Genomic DNA, 24,539 nt, shown 5'->3' with positions numbered 1-24,539 from the left:
TAAACTCCAACCCCCTGTTAATAAAAGCTAACACACTATAGGCCTTCTTCACAGCTCTATCCACTTGAGTGGCAACCTTTAGAGATCTGTGGATATGGACCCCAAGATCTCTCTGTTCCTCCACAGTCTTCAGAACCCTACCTTTGACCCTGTAATCCACATTTAAATTAGACCTACCAAAATGAATCACCTCACATTTATCAGGGTTAAACTCCATTTGCCATTTTTCAGCCCAGCTTTGCATCCTATCTATGTCTCTTTGCAGCCTACAACAGCCCTCCACCTCATCCACTACTCCACCAATCTTGGTGTCATCAGCAAATTTACTGATCCACCCTTCAGCCCCCTCCTCTAAGTCATTAATAAAAATCACAAAGGGCAGAGGACCAAGCACTGATCCCTGTGGCACTCCGCTAGCAACCTGCCTCCAGTCCGAAAATTTTCCATCCACCACCACCCTCTGTCTTCGATCAGACAGTAAGAAGTCTCACAACACCAGGTTAAAGTCCAACAGGTTTATTTGGTAGCAAATACCATAAGCTTTCGGAGCAATGCTCCTTCGTCAGATGGAGTGGTCTCTGTTCTCAAACAGGGCACAGACACAGAAATCAAATTACAGAATACTGATTAGAATGCAAATCTCTACAGCCAGCCAGGTCTTAAGTGCACAGACAATGTGGGTGGAGGGAGCATTCAACACAGGTTAAAGAGATGTGTATTGTCTCCAGACAGTACAGTTTGTGAAATTGTGCAAGTCCAGGAGTCAAGCTGTGGGGGTTACTGATAATGTGACATAAATCCAACATCCCGGTTTAGACCGTCCTCATGTGTGCGAAACTTGGCTATCAGTTTCTGCTCAGTGACTCTGCGCTGTCGTGTGTCGTGAAGGCCGCCTTGGAGAACGCTTACCTGAAGATCCAAGGCTGAATGCCCGTGACTGCTGAAGTGCTCCCCCACAGGAAGAGAACAGTCTTGCCTGGTGATTGTTGAGCGGTGTTCATTCATCCGTTGTCGTAGCGTCTGCATGGTTTCCCCAATGTACCATGCCTCGGGACATCCTTTCTTGCAGCGTATCAGGTAGACAACGTTGGCCGAGTTGCAAGAGTAGGTACCATGTACCTGGTAGATGGTGTTCTCACATGAGATGATGGCATCCGTGTTGATGATCCGGCACGTCTTGCAGAGGTTGCTGTGGCAGGGTTGTGTGGTGTCGTGGTCACTGTTCTCCTGAAGGCTGGGTAGTTTGCTGCGGACAATGGTCTGTTTGAGGTTGCGTGGTTGTTTGAAGGCAAGAAGTGGGGGTGTGGGGATGGCCTTGGCGAGATGTTCGTCTTCATCAATGACATGTTGAAGGCTCCGGAGGAGATGCCGTAGCTTCTCCGCTCCGGGGAAGTACTGGATGACGAAGGGTACTCTGTCCACCGTGTCCCGTGTTTGTCTTCTGAGGAGGTCGGTGCGGTTTTTCGCTGTGGCACGTCGGAACTGTTGATCGATGAGTCGAGCGCCATATCCTGTTCTTATGAGGGCATCTTTCAGCATCTGGAGGTGTCTGTTGCGATCCTCCTCATCCGAGCTGATCCTGTGTATTCGGAGGGCTTGTCCGTAGGGGATGGCTTCTTTTACGTGTTTAGGGTGGAAGCTGGAGAAGTGGAGCATCATGAGGTTATCCGTGGGCTTGCGGTACAGTGATCAGACAGCCAGTTACCTATCCAATCGGCCAACTTTCCCTCTATCCCACACCTCCTTACTTTCATCATAAGCCGACCATGGGGGACCTTATCAAACGCCTTACTAAAATCCATGTATATGACATCAACTGCCCTACCTTCAACAACACACTTAGTTACCTCCTCAAAAAATTCAATCAAATTTGTGAGGCACGACTTGCCCTTCACGAATCCGTGCTGACTATCCCGGATTAATCCGCATCTTTCTAAATGGTCGTAAATCCCATCCCTAAGGACCTTTTCCATCAATTTACCAACCACCGAAGTGAGACTAACCGGCCTATAATTACCAGGGTAATTTCTATTCCCTTTCTTAAACAGAGGAACAACATTCGCCACTCTCCAGTCCTCTGGCACCATACCCGTGGACAGTGAGGACCCAAAGATCAAAGCCAAAGGCTCTGCAATCTCATCCCTTGCCTCCCAAAGAATCCTAGGATATATTTAATCAGGCCCAGGGGACTTATCGACCTTCAGTTTATTCAAAACTGCCAGGACATCCTCCCTCCGAACATCTATTTCCTCCAGCCTATTAGCCTGTAACACCTTCTCTTCCTCAAAAAGAAGCTGGATTATTTTTCATAAAGAAGAGAATGTTAAAGGAGGTTTAATACAAGTGTTCAGTAGAGTAGATAGGAAGAAATTGTTTCCACTGACAGAAGGTTGCAGATTTATAGTACTTGGTAAAAGATCTACAGGACAATGAGGAGCAATGTTTTTACACAGAGGGTTGCTATCATCTGGAATGCACTGTCTGAAAGGACAGTGAAAGCGGATTCACTAGTGACTTTCAATAGGAAAATGGATACATAGTTGAAAAAGAAATAAAGGGCAGATAAAGAATTGATTGGAGAGCTCTTCCAAAGAGCTGGTACATTCAAAATGACTGCGATCAAGATGATTGTCACACAAAGTGATTCGATAGATGCCTGGGCAGGAGATGCACCCTAAGTAGTTTAAGAAAGAGTTGGATGATAGGTGAAAGAGTTGAACAAGTGGCTTTTTTCCTCCAAGTGTCTTTCTATTGTGTAAATAGCAAATTATCACCATATTGGAATTGCAACAATTTATATCGCAGGTAAATGACTCAGATCAAACAATGATGTTAACAATGAGTCCAGGTGCTGTGATTTCCTCCCACAGTCTAAAGATGTGTTAGGTGGATTGACCATGCTACATTGTCCCTTAGTGTCGGGAGGATTAGCAGGGTAAATATGTGGGGTTATGGGGATAGGGCCTGGGTGGGCTTGTTGTCGTTGCAGACTCAATGGGATAAATGGCTTCCTTCTGCACTGCAGGGATTCTATTAGGGGAAAAAAATCAGTGTCCATGCATGCTCATTCAAATGCAGAAATTGCCAACAGAGGATGGCAAGGGCAGCAGGAGCACTGACCAATCCTCCAGTTGGGCAATATCTTAATTCTAAAGTCTTCAGCCTTGTTATTAAATCATTCCAAACCTCTCCCTATCTGTATACTCTCCTCCAGCCCCACGACCCTCTGAGATCCCTGCACTCCACCAAGTCTTGCTGCTTAGGAATCCTCGATTGTTGTAAGTAAATTTTTGATGGCACGATAAGGAATAATTACTGTCAGATAACCTCTCAGGCCCAGAACATCTCCATTTTACAAGCCTGGAGTTCCATTCCTTCAAAAGGTAATTGGACCTGGAGATTTAAAAAAAGAAAATGATCATAATTTTTGTTTACTTTTTTCTGTCTCTTTTATCTCTCTCTCAATCCCATAAGTGGGATTTTCCAGCCGCCCTCACCCTTAAACTGGAAAAGCCCGCCCAAGGTCAAAGGACCTTTCCATGGTCCGCCCTTCACCTGCTATGATCCCTGTGGTGGGTGGAATGGAAAAATTTGCCCCCATATATCTTGCCAATCTTTACTGCGCTTGTTGTATGCGCTTTTAATTTAATTTATCATTTCTGCTTTAAACTTCCCAATTACTAGCCTGAGTGGCTCACTGTGGGTTCTTCAACCTAACTGGTTGAAAAGTATTGCGAGCTCTTGTTCAGCTCACACATGCCTTCACATGACACGACACAGGATTAGACATCAGATTGACATTAGCTGCCCACTCAAAAGCCTGCAAAAGCCTTGTGAGCAGCTGTCAGTGCGGTGAAATGGACATCCTTGTGCCATTGATCATAAGATCCGCATCGTTCGCTTAACATTGGTAGCCACGTTCAAACAATGAGAGCTGGAAGCAAGTTATACTGCCAACCGTGAACAGCCGTTGCAGTCAGAGCTCTGTAGTTTGAAGCTGAAATGCGCAGGGTTCTATTCCCCAGCATCCGAATGCCAGGGAAACTTGCAATATTATAAAAGAGATGAGTTTAAATTTATTTATTAGTGTCACAAGTGGGCTTACATTAACACTGCAATGAAGTTACTGTGAAAATCCCCTCATTGCCACACTCCGGCGCCTGTTCGGTACACTGAGGGAGAATTTAGCATGGCCAATGCATTTAACCAGCACGTCTTTCGGACTGTGGGAGGAAACCAGAGCACCCGGAGGAAACCCACACAGGCATGGGAAGAACCTGCAAACTCTGCACAGACAGCAATCGAAGCCGGAAATAGATTCCAGGTCCCTGGTGCTGTGGGGCAGCAGTGCTAACCACTGTGTCATCGTGCTGCCCCTATTGTAATATCTTGGAAAGAGTGGCAACCACCCAAATGGACTAACTAAAAAACTAACAGGAATAAGTATGCACAGAGAGTGAGAAAGATGCTACCGATTACTTCAACCGCCTAGGAGAGCCCCGCTCAGCCCCAGTTTCACGTGCTTTGGCCCCATTGGCCGAATGGGTCACATGACCCTCCAAAACCACTCCCCTTAAAGGGGCTCACTACCACAGGGACAATTGACATTTACTTTTCCCATTGTTCCAGTTATGTTGCAACATTTAAGAGCCAAAGTGGTGTCCAATATATCCTGCATAGGTCACCCGAGGTTACTTTTGTTAAACCAGGTACTACTCTAAAATAGCTATTGACATCAAACTGGAATCGGCAGCACCTCTGAGTTTTGTGTAGAAAGGCAGGTCATCTCAACCTGCTTTAATTTGTTTACCCAGAATAAATAATTAAATCTTACAGCATAAAAGGCTAATCAGCCCGTCATTCCTCTTCCTTTTTGAATGAGCTGTGCACTTAATCCCACTCCTCTTACCCCATAGCCCCACAATTCTCTTTTTCTCTTCACGTATTTACCCAATTCCCTTTTGAAAGCTATTCTTGAAACTGTTTCCATCGTCCTTTAAGGCCGAGTGTTCTTGGTCATCCTAACTTGCTATGCGAAAACTGTTTCTGGTTCTTCAGCCAGTTGTTGAGGAATGGGCTCCAGTAACGAGATACCAGTACTGGGAGGTGTTGAAAGGACAGTTGTATTCCTCAGAGTCGGTACAATCATCTCCAACACTCACACTTTCATCACCTTATAACGAAAAGGCCATGGGGGAATAAGATCAAAAGAAACGGCTGAAAGAAGAACAAAATTCTCAGAGTATCATCAACACATTCACACACACACATGCAGGATAAAAGCAAGTGTCTTTCTTACGATTTGACAATATAAGGATCATTCCCACAAAATAATAGAGCACAAAAGATAGAAAGGGTGACTTCAGTGTTTTTTTATTGAAACAGACTATAGCTGGTAAAAGTTCAATGCACCCTGTTTGTTTTTTTTCCCCTTTGGTGAACCTCCCAGTGTACAGTAAGGCTCAGCTGTTGTTTGCAACATGTACAAGTGGAATTCTTCCCAAGGCTGTGTCCTGGACTTGATAAGGCAAAGAAAGATTTGCGTTTATACAGCACCTTTCATGACCTCAGGACATCCCAAAATGTCTTCCACCCAAGGAAGTATCTTGAAGAGTAGAAACTGTTGCGATGTAGGAAACACGGCAGCCAATTTGCACACAGTAAGATCCCATAAAGAGCAATGTGATCATGACATAAATAAAAGAATCAATTCTTTTTAACAATGTTGGGTTGAAGGATAAATATTGACCCAGGACATTAGGGAGCATTCCCATGTTTTCCTTGGAAATAGCAGTCATGGGAGCCTTTGCCTCCACCTTGGAGAGTAGACAAGGCTTTGGTTCATGCCTCATCAAAGAGACGGCACTCCCGACTGTGTGGTGTTCCCTCAGTACTGCACTAGGGCTGTCAACCAAGATTCCAAGCTCAATTCTCTGAGATGAGATTCAAACATATCAAACCATCTGACTCAAGAGTGGAGAGTGCTAGCACTGGGCCAAGCCGGTATCAAATGTGGGCCCATGCCTTTTTTATCATTCATTCTTGCAATGTGCACATTGCTGTCTGGGTTAGCATTTATTGTCCATCGCTGATTTCCTAGAGAAGTGATGGAGCCACTTGAACTACCACAATCCTATGACTCTCACCAACTTTTAGAGCTGCACCGTAGAAAGCATTCTTTCAGGTTGTATCAGAGCTTGGTATGGCTCCTGCTCTGTCCAAGATCGCAAGGAACTACAAAAGGTTGTGAATGTAGCCCAATCCATCACACAAACCAGCCTCCCATCCATTGACTCTGTCTACACTTCCCGCTGCCTCGGCAAAGCAGCCAGCATAATTAAGGACCCAACACACCCCTGACATTCTCTCTTCCACCTTCTTCCTTCAGGAAAAAGATACAAAAGTCTGAGGTCACATACCAACTGACTCAAGAACAGCTTCTTCCCTGCTGCTGTCAGACTTTTGAGTGGACTTACCTTGCATTAAGTTGATCTTTCTCTACACCCTAGCTATGACTGTAACAGTACATTCTGCACTCTCTTGTTTCCTTCTCTATGAACGATATGTTTTGTCTGTATAGCGCGCACGAAACAATACTTTTCACTGTACATTAATACATGTGGCAATAATAAATCAAATCAAATCAAATCCACCTGGTTTAGGTACATTCACAGTGCTTTGTGGGAGATAGTTCCAGGATTTTGACCCAGTAACAGTCTGGTGATATATTTCCAAATCAGGATGGTGTATGGCTTGGAGCAGAACTTGCAAGTGGTGGTGTTCTCAAGTGTCTGCTGCCCTTGTCCTTCTAAGTGATAGAGGTCTCAGGTTTGGAAGATTCTGTTGAAGAAATCTTGGTGCAATGTATTTTGAATGGTACACACTGTTGCCATTGCACACCAGTGGCAGAGAGTGAATATTTAAGGTGGTGGGTGGAATGCCCATCATGGGGCCTGTTTTGTCTTGGATAGTATAAACTGAGTGCTGTTGGAGCTGCACTCATCCAGGCAAGTGGAGAGTATTCCATCACACTTCTGACTTGTGCCTTCTAGATGATGGACAGGCTTTGGGGAGTCAGGAGGTGAGTTACTTGCCACAGAATTCCCAACCTCCGATCTGTGTTTGTAGTGACAGTATTTATATGTCTCGTCCAGATAGTTTCTAATCAATGGTAACCCCCCAGGATGTTAATATTGGGGGTTTCAGCAATGGCAATGCTTTTGAATGTCAAGAAGAGGTTGTTAGATTCATTCTTGGCATTGGGAGATGATCATTGCCTGGCAATTCTCTGGTACAAATCCATTTATTGCCATTTATCAGCTCAAGCCTGAATTTTGTCCAGGTTTTGCTATGTGCAAACATGGGCCGCTACAGTACTTGAGGAGTGGCGAATGGTGCTGAACACGGTGCAATCATCAGCAAACATCCCACTTCTGACTGTACGTCAGAAGAAAGGTGATTGATGAAGCAGCTGAAAATGGTTGGGCCTTGGAAACTATGCTGAGAAACTCCAACAGGCATGTCCTGGGGCTGAGATAATTAACCTCCAACAACCACAGTCATCTTCCTTTGTGGTAGATATAACTCTAACCAATGAACAGTTTTCACTTGATTCCCATTGACTTTGGTTTTCTAGTGCTGCCGCATTCAGTCAAATGCTTCTTGATACAGGAAGAAGTTTAACAACACCAGGTTAAAGTCCAACTAGGCCCAGTGCTAGCACTCTCCACTCTTGAGTCAGATGGTTTGATATGTTTGAATCTCATCTCAGAGAATTGAGCTTGGAATCTTGGTTGACAGCCCTAGTGCAGTACTGAGGGAACACCACACAGTCGGGAGTGCCGTCTCTTTGATGAGGCATGAACCAAAGCCTTGTCTACTCTCCAAGGTGGAGGCAAATTTCCTTGGAAATAGATAAAAAAGTTGGACTTTAACCTGGTGTTGTTAAACTTCTTACTGTGTTTACCCCAGTCCAACGCCGGCATCTCCACATCTTGATACAGGGGCAGTCATTCTCATCTCACCTCTCCAGTTCAGCTCTTCTCTACATTTTCCGACCAAGGTTGTAACAAGATCAGGAGCTGAGTGGCCCTGGCAGAACCCAAACTGAACATCGATGGGTAGATTATTGCTGTGTATGTGGCATGTGATAACACAGTTTACAACACTTTTCCGATGACTAAGAATTGATTGATGGGGCAGTAACTGGCCAGAATGGTATGTCCTGGACAATTTTCCACATCGTTGGATTACCAGTAGCTGGATCAGCTTTGCTAGGGGCAGAAGACTTCAGTACTACCACAGGGATGTTGTGAGGGCCCATAGTCTTTGATGTATCCAGTACCTTCAGTTGTTTCCTAATATCATGTGGGGTGAATCCAATTGTCTGAAGACTGGCATTTACAATGCTTGGAGCCTCAAGAGGAGGCTGAGATAGAGTCATGGAGTCATAGAATCCTACAGTGCAGAAAGAGGCCATTCGGCCCATCGTGCCTATACCGGCCACAGTCCCACCCAGGGCCTATCCCCACAACCCCATGCATTTACCCAGCTGGTCCCCCTGACGCTCAGTGGAAATTTAGCTGGGTCAATCCACCCTAACCCGCACATCCTTGGAATGAGGGAGGAAACCGGAGCACCCGCAGGAAACGCTCAGAGACACAGGGAGAATGTGCAAACTCCAGACAGTAACCCAAGCCAGGAATCGAACCCGGGTCCCTGGCACTGTGAGGCAACAGTGCTAACCACTGTGCCACCATGCCGCCCATGATGGGAGATGGATCATTGACACTGATGGCTGAAAATGGGGGAAAATGCTTCAATCTTGTCTTCTGTACTTATGTGATGGGTCCCACAATCATTGAGCGTGGGGATATTTGTGGAGCCTCCTCCTCCAGTTGGTTGTTTAATTATCCACCACCATTCATGACTGGATGTGGCAGGATTGCAGGGCTTTGATCTGATTCATTGGTTGCTGAATCGCTTAACTCTGTCTTCTGTCCACTGGGAGAACTCCTTGTTCATCGTTGACTGGAGTCATGAGATTTTTTAGCATTGATCTGACACCTCAATTTATCACCTTCCCAATAACCAGGTTTTTCGAATCATAACAAAATAACTGGAAAGCTCTCCCATCTTTGGTGGCTGTCATTGATGGGGATGTAGCTAATACAACCGAGAGCTGTGACCTAATAATTGAGGACATTAATAAACACATTACATGAGTTTCAATATTGATAAGTGCAAGGTAATATATTTTGATAGGAAGAATAATCAGGTCACGCACTCCTTGGAACATAAGGATTCTGGATAGGCGAAGACTAAAAGTGGTGACATAGGTTAATAAGGTCATGTAAAAATAAACAAACAAAGGAATAGGGGCTATTATTAGGGAGATAGAATTAGAAAGAAGTTATGTTAAACTTGTATAGAGCCTTATTTAGAATACTGTGCATTGTTCTGCTCTCTGCATTACAAGAAGGATATAGAGAGACACCAGAGAAGGTGTAAAAAAATGACTGGAATGGTACCATAACCGAGAGGTTTTGCTGATCATGTGAAATATCACAAGTTGGGGAGAAGGTAAGGGGACAACTGATAGAAATCTTCAAAATTGTGCAGTGGTTCGATAGGGTATGCACAGAAAAGATGTTTTCATTTGGGGGCAAGACCAGAAATAGACGCCATAGATATAAGATAGGCACTAGTCAATATAATAGGGAACTCAGGAGAAATTTCTTTACCAAAGAGTGATGGGATCATGGGACTCTTTAACAAAGGGAGTAGTTAATGAATAGCATAGATCAGTGCTTCCCAAAACTTTTCCTGGTGTGATTCCATTATAATGGGCAGACCCTGGGTTTAGGAGTGGTGAGGTTGTGGGGAGGAAAGGGGGGGGGATATTTTTCAGTTGCTAAGCAGGGGTAGTGTTGGGCTTGTGTTGAGGTGGCGGGGGGAGGTGGAGAGAGTGAAGTTGAAAGGGATACAAGTGTTTAAACTGCAGGATTTTTTTAAAAACCCTACCTTTTCGCAGGCTTCTGTTTGCAGCAGCAATTAAGCCTCAGGGGTCAGTTCATAAAGCCCGGCCCATCATTGGAAAAATACGCGAGGGTGTAAAAGAACTGAGCAGCTGTTAACACTCAGTCTGAGTTCCATGGCAGCCATTGCCATCTGGGAGTTCAAGACTCCAAAAATCTCATCCTGCAAGTCCACTTGGGAGGGTGGTGACACAACCCACAGTTTGGCATAGATGCGTTTAAGAGGAAGATAGATAGACACAAGAGAGGAAGAAATAGAAGGATAGATTAATGTAGTGAGATGAAGAGGGCTGGGAGGAGGCTTGCGTGCAGCATAAACAGTGGCATGGACCAATTGGACCAAATGGCCGCTTCTGTGTCGTAAGTGCTTGTAACACTTGGTGATTTCTTTGCTTACAGTGTACAATTTCTCTCATCGGATTGACCATTTGTCTTTTGGAGTGCCGAGCCCAGGATTGATCCATCCACTAGATGGCAGTGAGAAAATAACAGAGACAAGTGAGTCAGCACTGGCACACAGATTTCAAACATATTTCATTCAGGACCAATGATTTACCATGATTGACTGATTAAGTCAAATTCCGTTGTATTACTTGTGATTCTGGGATTGTTATTTTTGAAAACAATGTTTTTTGGAACTGGACATTTGGACATGGTTCAATGAAAGCTATAAAGCAGTGAGTGGCCTCAGTTCTGTGGGGAGATCCACATTCTAAAATGATAACAAGATTTTTGTGAAGAATTTTTAAATTTCAGTTTAGCACCATACTCACCGAAAAAGGTTTGTTTTTTAAATATTAGACCAAATTTTAAAGCAAAAAGGAAATCAAGATGGGGAGATTTTGCATTGGTTGTGACTCTGGTAGCCAGTTCCACATTCTAACCCCGCTCTGGGAATTCCCTATTCAACTTAATAGTGACTACCTCATATTTATGGCTTCCAGTCTTTCTCTCCCCCACACGTAGAAACATTGTCTACGCTTTCAAAAACATTCATAATTTTAAGGATCCCTATTGGGACTGGAGGAGTAGATAGAAGTGGATTCCGTATCTGAGGGGTTTAGAACAAGAGGTTGTAGTTACATTATTAAATTCAGGTCTGCAAAAAATGTACAGGGAGGGAAAGGGAGTGGGACTAATTGGATAGCTCTTTCAACAAGCCGACACAGACACAAGGGGCCGAATGGCTTCCTTCTCTGCAATAACAGTCTCTGAGCAAACTTCTTTTGCCGCGATGTATATTGATCCTGTAGAAGAACACAAAAGGACTATTTGCGTGTACAGATCTGTGTGTGTTGCACATTGTATTCATACATACAGTTGCCCATTTGTTCTAACACTTATAGGTTGTATTAGGGATTACTGATTTCCAGCAATTTCTGTTTTTGTTTCAATTGGGACAGGTTTTGAATAGGATATAATAATGAGAGTAGTGTTAAATTTATATAGAACCTCAGCTAGGCCACACTTGGAGCACTGTGCATAGTTCTGATCCCCTTACTACAAAACGATCACTGAAGCAAAAGAAGGACTTGCATTTTATACAGTGCTCCCGTGACCAGCAGATGTCTCAAAGCGCTTTCCAGCCAAAGAAGCACTTTGCAAATGTAGTAACTAACAGAAGAAATAATTTGTGTGCCTAGAAACATTTACAAGACCTCAGAATGTCCAAAGCATTTTACACCCATTTAAACTTTTAAAAATAGATCATTTCAAGCCCATACAACTCCCCTGTTCTTATAAAAAGTAAGAAGTTTAACAACACCAGGTTAAAGTCCAACAGGTTTATTTGGTAGCAAAAGCCACACAAGCTTTCGAGGCTCTGAGCCCCTTCTTCAGGTGAGTGGGAATTCTGTTCACAAACAGAACTTATAAGACACAGACTCAATTTACATGAATAATGGTTGGAATGCGAATACTTACAACTATAAGTATTCGCATTCCAACCATTATTCATGTAAATTGAGTCTGTGTCTTATAAGTTCTGTTTGTGAACAGAATTCCCACTCACCTGAAGAAGGGGCTCAGAGCCTCGAAAGCTTGTGTGGCTTTTGCTACCAAATAAACCTGTTGGACTTTAACCTGGTGTTGTTAAACTTCTTACTGTGTTTACCCCAGTCCAACGCCGGCATCTCCACATCATGACTACTTATAAAAAGTGCCATGGGATCTTTTATATCTACCAGAGCCTCGGTTTAACATTTCGCCTGAAAGACACACCTCTATCAGTGCAGTACTCCCGCACTGCACTGCCAGCCTTGAATTTTGTGCTCAAATCACTGGAGTGGAACATGAACCTACAAGCTTCTGGTTGAGAGGCGAGAATGTTGTCCGCACTGAGTCACAACCGACACTAAGCACGAGAGAAGATTGACAAAGAACTTAGCTGATTTGAGCAGACACAACTATTAAGGAAGATGGCTAGTGAAGACTAATGGGGACCTGCTAGTGGCCCGTGTCATCACAGGGACCACTCATTTCCATCTCCATGACACTGCCTGACTCTGCTCCTGCCTCAGCTCATCTGCTGCTGAAACCCTCAACCACGCCTTTGCAACTTCAGATTTGTCCATTGAATGCTCGCCTGGCCAGTCTTCCACATTCCACCCTTGCTAAACTTGAGGTCAGCCAAAGCTCCACTGCCACCTCCCAACGCGCACCAACTCCTGTTCACCGATCACTCCGGTGCCCACGGCCCTATCGCAGCTCCAGCAATTCCTGATCTTTTCAAATCCTCTCACTGCTGCACACCACACCCCCTCGCCCACACCCTCACCCCCTCGCCCACACCTCTCAGCCCCTTGCCCGCACCCCTCACCCCCTCGCCCACAACCCTCACCCACTCCTCACCCTTGCCCATACCCCTTACCCCCTCACCCACACCCCTCACCCACACCCTTCACTCCCTTGCCCACACCCCCTCACTCACACCCTTCACCCCCTCACCTGCACTCCTCACCCCCTCGCCTGCACCCCTTACCCACACCCCCTCGCCCACACCGCTCACCCCCTCACCCCTCACCCCCTTGCCCACACCCCTCACCCGCACCCATCACCCTTGCCCATACCCACACCCCTCACCCACACCCTTCACCCCCTTGCCCACACCCCCTCACTCACACCCTTCACCCCCTCACCTGCACTCCTCACCCCCTCGCCTGCACCCCTTACCCACACCCCCTCGCCCACACCGCTCACCCCCTCACCCACACCCCTCACCCCCTTGCCCACACCCCTCACCCGCACCCATCACCCTTGCCCATACCCCTTACCCCCTCACCCACACCCCTCACCCACACCCTTCACCCCCTTGCCCACACCCCCTCACTCACACCCTTCACCCCCTCACCTGCACTCCTCACCCCCTTGCCTGCACCCCTTACCCACACCCCTCACCCCCTCGCCCACACCACTCACCCCCTCGCCCACACCACTCACCCCCTCACCCACACCCCTCACCCCCTTGCCCACACCCCTCACCCCCTCGCCCACACCCGCTCGCTCACACCCCTCACCCGCTTACCCACACCCCTCACTCGCTCACCCACAACCCTCACCCCCTCGCCCACACCCCTCACTCCCTCAACCCTCACCCCCTCGCCCACACCCCTCGCCCACACCCCTCACCCGCTCGCTCACACCCCTCACCCGCTTACCCACACCCCTCACTCGCTCACCCACACCCCTCACTCCCTCACCCACCCCTCATCCCCTCACCCACACCCCTCACCCCCTTGCCCACACCCCTCACCCCCTCGCCCACACCCCTTGCCCACACCCCTCACCCGCTCACTCACACCCCTCACCCGCTTACCCACACCCCTCACTCGCTCACCCACGCCCCTCACCCCCTCACCCACACCCCTCACTCCCTCACCCACACGCCACACCCCCTTGCCCACACCCCTCACCATCTCCATAATCAGCCCCAGCTCACAACCCTGTGAGATCTCTGCACTCATCTAATTCTGACCTCTTTTGCCAATTGCAATCACTCCACCACCAGCTGTCTGGGCTCTAAGCTCTGGGATTCCGTCCTAAACCTCTCCACCTCTGTCTCTTCCTTTCCTTTAAACCTACCTTTTTGAAGCTTCTGGCCGCCTGTCCTAATAATTCTGACTGGGTGTCAAATCTGGCTTCTGTGAAATGCTTTGGCAGGTCTTATGACACTAAAGGTGCCATGTTAGTGTTAAGTTGCCCTTGTTGTTGTCTGTAAAATTTTGAAGCAGTCATAGGGTTGTTATGAAGAAACCATTTCCACTTGCGAGTGAGTCCATAAATATAAGATGGCCACTAACAGATCAAATAAAAAATTTAGGAGGAATTTCTTTACACGGTGAGTAGTGAGAATGTGGAAGTGGCTGCCACAGTAAGTGGTTAAAGCTGATGCATCGATGCTTTTAAGTGCAGACTTGATGCATACAGGAGGTAAAGGGGCAGAATGCAGTGGAGGCTATTGGAGTGGGAGGGGGTAATTAGGGTTTGTGTGGAATATATACACTAGTGTGGACCAGTTCATAGAATCATAGAATCCCTACAGCACAGAAAGAGGCCATTCAGCCCATTTGAGCCTGCACTGACAACAATCCCACGCAGGGCCTATCCCCGTAACCACACATATTTACCCTGCTAATCTCCCTGACACTAAGGGACAATTGAGCGTGGCCGATCAACCTAACCCGCACATCTTTGGGCTGTGGGAGGAAACCAGAGCACCTGAAGGAAACCCAAGCAGACACGGGGAGAACGTGCAAACTCCACACAGTGACCCGAGGCCGGAATCGAACCCAGGTACTACTGAGGGAGCAGTACTAACCACTGTGTGATCAAGCCGCCCCAGTTGGACCAAGTGGCCTGTTTTTGTGCTGAGGATCTATGCCATTGTATTTTAATTCTAGACACAGATCATGGATCCAGAATGTAAGAATGGGGGGAACAGAAACCCGACCCCCAATATCCCAGTCACCCCTGAGCCATTCTGGGGTGGGGGGTTGCTGCCCAATGGAAGAGTTGTCTTTAAACCGAGGCACCTGTCTACTCAAGTGGATGCAAGTGATACTGAGATACTACTTGAAAAAGAACAAGGAGATCCCTCTGATATCTTCCCCAACATTATTCACTGCCCGCCATCAACAAAAACACATCATCTGATCATACAATTACATACAGCACAGAAACAAGCCACTCGTCCCAGCTGGCTGACACTGCTATTTATGCTCCACACAAACCTCATCCCACAGGTTTTAATCTATTATCTATCACTGTATACTTTTATTCCTTTTTCCCTAATGTGTTTATCCAGCGTCCCCTTAGATACCTCCACACTCTTTGCCTTGACCACTCCTTGTAGCAGTGAGTTTCACATTCTCACCACTCTCTGGGTAAAGTTGCTCTGGGTTAGCACTGCTGCCTCACAGCGCCAGAGACTTGGGTTCAATACCGGCCTCGGATGACTGCCTGCGTGGAGTTTGCACATTCTCCCCGTGCCTGAGTGCGTTTCTTCTGGGTTCTCCGGTTTCCTCCCACAGTCCAAAAATGTGCACGTTATGTGGATTGGTTATGGTAAATTGCCGCTTAATGTCCAAAGATGTCTAGGTTAAATGCTGGACTGAGATGGGCACAGTAAGAAGTCTCACAACACGAGGTTAAAGTTCAACAGGTTTATTTGGAATCACGAGCTTTCGGAGCGCTGCTCCTTCATCACTCACCTGATGAAGGAGCAGCGCCCTGAAAGCTCGTGATTCCAAATAAACCTGTTGGACTTTACCCTGGTATTGTGAGACTTCTTACTAGGTTAAGTGGATTAGCCATGATAAATGTGTGGGGTTACAGGCATAGGGCAGGGGAGAGGGCCTGGGTAAGATGTTCTGTCAGAGGGTGGGATTTTACAACCTCACTCGTCCTGCCCGAGGTCAATGGAACTTCCCATGTTCCGCCCCTTGCCCACTCTGATTCCTGTGGCAGGTGGGGCAGTAACATTTCAGCCAGAGAGTCGGTACAGACTCGCTAGGCCAAATGCCCTCCTTCTGCACTATGGTGATTCTAAGCTTCTAAGTTTCTCCTGAATTCCCCGTTGAATTTATGAATGACTACCTCACATTTATGACCCCAGTTTTGCTCTTGCCAACAAGAGGCAATGTCTTTTTTATGTTGACTTCATCAAACCCTGCCATCATTTTGAAGAATTCTATCAGCTCACCACTCGGTTGTCTCTTTCCTAATGAAATGAGCTCCCAGCTTGTTCAGCCTTTCAAATCCCAGTTTGGGAGCCACACTTGTGAATTATTTGTATCTGGTCGAATGCCTTTTATTAACCTGGAGACCAGAACTGTGCAGCGTGCACAGTACTCCAAGTAAGGTCTAAGTAAAGCTTAAAACAAATTTCAATTCTCCCCTTCTAGAAATGAATCCCAGTATTTAGTGTGCATATTTTGGGTATTTCCCCCACCCCCAGCTCTGTGTCTTTACCCCATTCAGATGCCAAGGACTTTGTAGCCTCCTTATTCTTCCTGTTCACACACACGTTTGTTTACTTGCTGTTTTTGGATTCTTTCTCTTCACAGAAGAGCTGCCTTATCAACATCATTGATAAGTGAATGTGTTTGATAAGTGAACCAGTGGCTATGAAGTCCTGGGATTTAAAAAATAATAATTTTACTGGCCAGCATTATTGCCCATCCCTAACTGTCCTTTTCAGATGCATTTGAAAGTCAACCACATTGCTGTTTGATTTCCTTCCCTAAAGGGCATTAGTGAGCCAGATGGGTTTTTATGACAATGGTTTCATGGTCTCATTAGACTTTTAATTCCAGACTTCAAATTTCACCATCTGTCCTGACCTGATTTGAACCTGAATCCCCAGATCTTGCTCTGGGCCTGTGATCATGCCACTGCACTTTTGCACCTTTCCTGAGACTGTTGTAGCCTTCTAAATAACATTCCGATGCTTTTCTTTCCTCTCAGATGCTGATTGATCTGATCTGTAATTAGGGTGCAGAGGAGATTTACCAGGATGTTGCCTGGTATGGTGGGAAAATCGTATGAGGAAAGGCTGAGGGACTTGAGGTTGTTTTCGTTAGAGAGAAGAAGGTTAAGAGGTGACTTAATAGAGGCATACAAGATGATCAGAGGATTAGATAGGGTGGATAGTGAGAGCCTTTTTCCTCGGATGGTGTTGGCTAGCACGAGGGGACATAGCTTTAAATTGAGGGGTGAGAGATATAGGACAGATGTTAGAGGTAGGTTCTTTACTCAGAGAGTAGTAAGGACGTGGAATGCTCTGCCTGCAGCAGTGGTGGACTCGTCAACATTAAGAGCATTCAAATGGTTATTGGATAAACATATGGATGATATTGGAATAGTGTAGATTAGAGGGGCTTTAGATTGGTTCCACTGGTCGGCGCAACATCGAGGGCCGAAGGGCCTGTACTGCGCTGTAATGTTCTATGTTCTATGTAATTTCCCCACTTTTTGTTTTGCTTTCTTATTTAAATTGCAAAATTCTGGAAAGTGCTAGTCCCCATCGTCTCTAATGGTTTCCAACGCTGCTGTTATCTTTTTGCAGATATGTACATGTTTCAATATTTCCTCGTCGTGGTGGCCACTGAAATAAACACCTACAAGTTCTCCACAAACACTCATCAATACTCAGTCACGGAGAAGGTGAGGAGAACTGTTTCTGGTCTATCACTTCGCAAAGCAGAAATGCCGAGTCTGCTATTGGCACCATCTCCAGGTCATCTGTCAAAAGCAATTGCAGTGTGGTGTTAATTTTTATGTCAAGGCAATTGAATCGAATGTAATAACTCCACCATTTGAAACACTAAACATTCAGAGACCAACACAGGAAATGAACTCAGCACCCTATCAAGCCGCTATCCAATGTAATTACTCAGCTCTTCCTCCCCCCAACCCCCTAGTCACTTCCTCAATCCTGCAGTCTTTGTGATTTCTTCGCATCATTTACTGTCCCAGATTTAATACAATAATGTTGGTGTTTATTAAAGAGAGTTAAAAGGCACATGAGATACAAATTGTAATTTGAGAATAACTGAAGGAACAGTAGAATTTCATAGATAACACAACATATAGAAACAGGCCATTTAACCTGATTGAGACTTTGGAGGCAGCACGGTGGTTAACACAGCGCCAGGGTCCCGAATTCGATTCCCAGCTCGGGTCATGGTCTGTGTGGAGTATGCACATTCTCCCCGTGTCTGCGTGGGTTTCCTCCCACTGTCCAAAAATGTGCGGGTTAAGTTGATTGGCTAAATTGCTCCTTAGTGTCAGGGGGATTAGTAGGGTAAATATGTGGGGTTACAGGGATAGTGCCTGGGTGAATTGTTGTCGATGCAGGCTTGATGGGTCGAATGGCCTCTTTCTGCACTGTAGGGATTCTATGAGACTTGGCAAGGAGAATATCATGTTTCTTTACTGCAATTTGGTGTCGGCCATTTTGAGGCTTCTGCTTTGTTTCCTGCTATCTCTATGTGCCATTGTATGCACCATTTTTAATTTCCATTGGGAAATGGTCTCCAAGGTGTGCTGAGTTTGCTCCATCAATCACAAGAGATACACACCCATGGATCTATGAGACTGCCATTGAGAAAGTTCTTTGAATAACGATGGAAGATTGGATGAGGTTCAGGTGGAGCATGAAAGCTAGCATGGACCAGTTGAGCCAAATGGTCTGTTTCTGTGCTATTGATGTACATCCCTTGACTATACACTGCATCTATCCTGTATCCTACTCACTTCCTGGTTCAGGGAGCATTTTGGATGCCACAAAGGCACTATAGTTCCTGTGTCCAGCCATGCACAACACTTCCTCAATCCTACGGTCTTTGTGATTCTTTCGCATTATTTACTGTCTCAGATTTAACAAGGAAGTATTTAAAAATACTACTTCGCAAAGTTTCATTGCCTTAACCACTCTACAGTGTTCTTGATGATATAAAACCTAACTATGTTCTTAAGCAGCAAACCATCCCTGGCTATGCTTTGGCTTTTCAAATAAAATATTAATTAAAAGCACAGATGCACTCGCAATTGATATCAAGGGAACAAATACTGACAGTCCTTTTAACAGAAAGTAAATGAAAATTGATTTCATGCCCAGCTGTATGATTTATTTTTATGGATTGTTAAATCACAAGGTTCTAAATGGGAAAGAGGCACCAAGGGATCTAGGGGTACAGATCCACAAATCATTAAATCTAATAACGCGGGTTAACAAAGCCATGCAAAGTGCAAAGCACTGGGGTTCATTTCTAGAAGATTTTTCTTAATTTAAAAAAAATGTGACCTCTTGTTCTAGATTGCCCCATAAGGGGAAACATTTGGTCTATGCTTACTCTATCAATCTCTTTTAGAATTTTATATACCTCGATCAGATTCTCTCTCATCCTTCTAAATTCCAGTGAGTATAAGCCCAAACTGTTTAATCTCTCCTCATACATCAGCCCTTTCATCCCCGGAATCAATCTGGTGAACCTCCTCTGAACTGCCTTCAGTGCCCCCACATCCTTCCTCAAATATGGAAACCAAATCTGGACACAGTACTCCAGATGTGGTCTCACCAACACCCTATACAATTGAAACAACACTTCTCTACTTTTATACTCCAGTCCTTCTGCAATAAATGCTAACGTTCCATTTGCCTTTTTTATTACGTGCTGCACCTGCACATCGACTTTCTGTGATTCATGAACAAAGACACCCAGATCCCTCTGCCCGGATGCATTTTGAATCTGCTTTCCATTTAGATAATAATTTGCCTTTCAATTTTTTTCGGCCAAAATGGATAACCTCACACTTATCCACATTAAACTCCATCTGCCAAATTTTGGCCCATTCTCCTAGCCTATCTATATCCGTCTGAAAAATCCTTATCTCCTCTTCACTGCCTGTTTTCCCACCAATTTTAGCATCATCTGCAAATTTTGAACAAGATCCCACAGACTAGTTTGAAGAAGAGCAGGGAAGTTTTCCTGGTGCCTGGGCCAGTATTTATGCCTCAACTTACACCACAAATGGTGGTTATCTGGTAACTCCAATCATCATATTGGTGACTTATGGGAGTTTGCTGTGTGCAAATTGGCTGCTGCATTACATAGAGTGCCTGCAGTGCTGGAGGACAGCACCTTCAACAGTGGAGCCCTCCCTCAGTACAGCTGTGTGTGTGCTGAGGTCATTGGTATGGGAACCTAACCGATTACCTTCTGGTTCTCAGGCTCCCGACTGAGCCACGATGTAAGAAAATTATTGGATCTCTCTTATTGTTACCTGCCTTTTTAGTGTCCTTTTTTAAACAATTTACCTTCATGTGCATAGTTATATCTCTTCATTGCTTTTCATAGTGGGCACAATTCTCCCAAAAGATTCCTAAGTGTTGTCCCTGGCGGAAAATCTGGTGAGATTCCCACCAATGGGTCAGTGCAATCCACCCACGCTTAGTCGATTCTTGGAGCTTGGGGCGATTCCACCCGGCAAAGAGATGTACGAGATCTAAAGACACCGGCAAGACCAGCTCCTTGGAGATTGAGAAACCACCTTTAAGGGACATCCTGATTTACAGACAATCCTACACACCATCCCCCCCCACCTGTTCACTGGCAAAGAACCCCCCCCCCTCCCATCCCCAACAAACTGGCATCAGCCCCCCAAAATTGCTGCTATCAATGGCCACCTCCAAGTGTGTGAAACCTCACTATGAACCTCCCCCTTCAAGGCCCCCATCTGATGCTTCTCCTTTTCAGACTCTCCCACTTTCAGGCCCTCCATCTGATGTCCACCCCACCTTTAAGCACTCCCCTTTCAGGCCAGACCTTCATACCAGGGATTGGTGCTGGGGCAGTGCCCGGGGAGAGAGAATCTCAAACGGGGTTCTCCCAGCTCATATTGCATAATGGCCCCTCTCACGCCAATTTCCGACCATAACACAATATGCACCTGTACCAGTGGAGTGGGAGAATCATCCCCATTATTTCCCTGTCTTTTACTATCTTGACTTTGCCCAGAGCCTTGTATCTCTTGAACAATTTACAGGAAGCAGAAGATCAGGTAGCTTGACTATAGAAGATTAAGGGAATGATATAATCCAAATGCTTAAGATGATTACACAAAGACAGATGTGCACTTACGTAATGCCTTTAATGACCCGAGGACATTTGGTACTTTTGAAATGTAGGATGGAATTTTATACCAGCGACAGGGGGCTCAGCCACCGGTTCAAGAGCCTGCGAGACCCTTGCTTCATTAGTTTCTGGGAAGAACCGCTGGTAGCACATAGCAGTCAGGCATAGAATCGCTACAGTGTAGAAGGCAAGCCTTGCCCTGGGATCATGACCCTGGGGAGGAGATCCCACCTCTGACTGACCAGTAGGGGCGGCACGGTGACACAGTGGTTAGCACTGCTGCTTCAGAGCGCCAGGAACCCGGGTTCAATTCCGGCCTCGGGTCACTGTCTGTGTGAAGTTTGCACATTCTCTCCATGTCTGTGGGTTTCCTCCAGGTTCTCTGGTTTTCTCCCACAGTCAAAAGATGTGCGGGTTAGGTTGATTGACCATGTTTAATTACTCCTTAGTGTCAGGGAAATACGTGGGGTTTTGGGGATAATGTGTGGATGGGATTGTGGCCAGTGCAGATTCAATGGGCCAAATGGCCCCCTTCTGCATTGTAGGGATTCTGTGATTTTAGATCTTTTGAATGGCAGCACCACCAGGGAGGTGATGGCTGCTCCTGGATCAATAACCGCTAGAGGCTCAGGATCCAGGCAAGAGGTTTTGGCGGGGTGGTGGTTGCAGCAGAGGGTTTTAGGCGAGTCAGCAGCAAGTGCAAAAGATTGGTTCTCAGAGGGCCCTTCCTCCTTCCCAATGCTGGGTCCCTCTATCTCAGGAATATAACAAATTGCATTTACATAGCACCCTTAACATAAAATGTGCAAGCCATTTCACAGAGCATTAAAAATAAATGGCACCAACAGGAGGATATATCAGGTAGATAACCCAAATGTTTGGTCCAAGCGATAGGCTTTAAGGAGCATCTTAATAGTAGAAAGAAGTAGAGAGGGGTATAGATTTAGGGTAGGAATTACAGAGCCTATGGTGGAACAATGAAAATTGGGTTTGTGGAAGATGCTATAATTGGAGCACTACAGAGATCCTGTGAGCTTGTTGGGTGGAGAATGTTACAGAAGAAACAAGGTAAGGCCATGGAAGGACTTGAAAGCAATAATGAAGATTTTATAATTGAAACATTGCCAAACAAGGAGCCAATAAGCAGAGGGATGAGTGAACGTTATGAGGCAAGGTTTGGACAGGCAAGGTTGGTATCTTGCTGGAGTTTAGATGAGTAAGAGGCAACTTTAATGAAACATATAAGATCCTGAGGGGTCTTGACAGGATGGATGCAGAGAGGATATTTCCTCTTTTGGAGGAATCCATTTCTAAGGTCTACTGTTTGAAAAAGAAAGGGGTTTGTCTATTTAGGACATAGGTGAGAATTTTTTCTCTCAATGTTGTTTGGAACTCTTTTACTCAAAAGGCAGTGGAGGCAGAATCTTTGAATGTTTTATAAGCAGAAATAGATTCTTGAGAAGCAAGGGGGTGAAAGGTTATTGGGGGTAGGTGGGAGGATGGAGTTGAGATTACAATCAGATCAGCTATGGCCTCATTGAACGGCAGAGCAGGATCGAAGGGCCGAGTGGCCTACTGCTGCCCCTAATTCATAATTTCAGGGGAGGCAGTGGTGGTAGTGGCATTGTTGCTGGACTATAAATCCAGAAACACAGTGTAATGCTCTGGGGTTCAAATCCCACCACCTCGGATGGTGAAATTTGAATTCAATGAAAAAGAAAAATCTGGAATTAAAATTCTAAAGGTGACCATGAAACCATTGGCGATTGTCGTAAAAATCCATCTGATTCACTAATGGCCTTTAAGGAAATCTGCCGTCATTACCTGGTCTGGCCTACACGTGACTCCAGACCCACAGCAATGTGGTTGACTCTTCAGTGCCCTCAGGGATGGCCCAGCCAGTAACTTCCACATCCCATGAATGAATTAAAAATATCTTCGCATATGCTCGGTGCAAGCCAGGATATGAGGTGTGAAATTTTCTATGAGTATAAAGTTTATGTAAGGTGGAAGCTGGGAGGTCAGCTAGGAGAGCATTGAAGTAGACAAGTTCAGTGGGAGCGAGCACATGCATGAAAGTTTCAGCCCCAGATGAGCTGAGGCAGGGTCAGAGTCGGGCCAGGTTGTGGAGATAGAAGTTAGCAGTCTTGGCCATGGAGGGCATATGACACTTCACGCAACCCATCCTCAACCCATCATTCTTATTTTTTATACATTCATGTGACGTGGATGTCACTGGCAAGGCCAACATTTATGACCATCCCTCATTGCCCCATGAGAAGATGGCGGTGATCTGCCTCCTTGAACCACTGCATTCACCATGGTGGTACAGTGCTGTTAGCAGAGAACACCAGCCTTTTGACCCAGCGACAGTGAAGAAATGGTGATATGTTTCCCAGTCAGCAAAGTACGTGGTTTGGAAGTGATCACGTCCCCATGCATGTGTGAGGTCCCAGCTTGAAGAGAGCTGTCGCAGGAGTCCTTGGCAAGTCACTGTAGTGCATCTTGCAAATGGAACATGCTGTGATTCTGCACTTTCAACATAAGATAAACTCACTCAAATTTCTGGCTGTTACCAAGTTAGCCTTATATACTTGGTGTTTCCTCCTCACACCCCTCACCATGCACCAGCTCATGGGAGCAACTGTTGTGCTGTTTACATGTGCTGCATTGCATAACAATGCACAATTTATCCAACCGTATAAAATGATAAAAGAGCAATTACTGTGTCCAATTGCAGGAAAAAAAACTAACAGGGATGAAAAAGAAGTATGAAATACCAGGCATTGTGCTGAAATATGATATCAGCTCTCTTAAGATCCTGATATCTGAAGAAGGAATGCCCACCAGCCAGTTTCTGATTCGCCTTTGTGGCATAATCGGTGGAATCTTTTCTACTGCAGGTAGATATAAAGTATTTTTTATATAAGATAGGTCTGATAAAAGCAAACCATTGCATCAGTGTCCCTAATAGGGGATGGTTTACAATGACTCCAGTATATGAGTCAGCTGCGGCTCTACAGGTCCCACTGCAGAAATTTGAGCATAGTCTACATTGACACTCCTCCTGTACAACACTGAGACCTCAAACCATGACTCCTACCTGCCCTGCAATTATCCTGCCGCCCTGCCTTCTATTTATCCATCAACCATCACCACTTACATACCTTTTATCAACCTCTCTGATGGCTTTAGTTGCCAATTTATGCAATGATCTTTTCCTAAAGCAATCCAGTCACCCCACTCCAGTTCTTATCTCAAAGCATTGCATCTTTTTCCTTTTCAAGTCTGTATAGACTTTTCCCTTAAATTCCTAAACTTCTGTTTCATGCCACTCTAAACCTTAACTTCTCTTCTCACTCCCGTA

The 24,539-nt window shown here is 45.6% G+C and overlaps 1 protein-coding gene across 5 annotated transcripts in view; it reads left to right on the top strand.

The window, feature by feature from the left end:
- The window catches only part of LOC144498946 (endoplasmic reticulum-Golgi intermediate compartment protein 2-like), a 58,560-nt gene that overhangs the window by 31,968 nt on the left and 2,053 nt on the right, over positions 1–24,539 (top strand). For 3 of the 5 annotated variants that reach the window (XM_078220915.1, XM_078220911.1, XM_078220910.1), the window contains 3 exons: positions 10,437–10,535; positions 17,602–17,699; positions 23,913–24,075. In XM_078220915.1, coding sequence (XP_078077041.1) covers positions 10,437–10,535; positions 17,602–17,699; positions 23,913–24,075 — 360 coding nt within the window. The remainder of the gene's footprint in view (positions 1–10,436; positions 10,536–17,601; positions 17,700–23,912; positions 24,076–24,539) is intronic. The other 2 variants (XM_078220913.1, XM_078220914.1) reach the window with 1 other exon arrangement.

This window comes from Mustelus asterias, chromosome 9 (genome assembly GCF_964213995.1).
Source record: "Mustelus asterias chromosome 9, sMusAst1.hap1.1, whole genome shotgun sequence".
NCBI lineage: Eukaryota > Metazoa > Chordata > Chondrichthyes > Carcharhiniformes > Triakidae > Mustelus > Mustelus asterias.
This window is presented reverse-complemented; position numbering and strand designations above follow the sequence as displayed.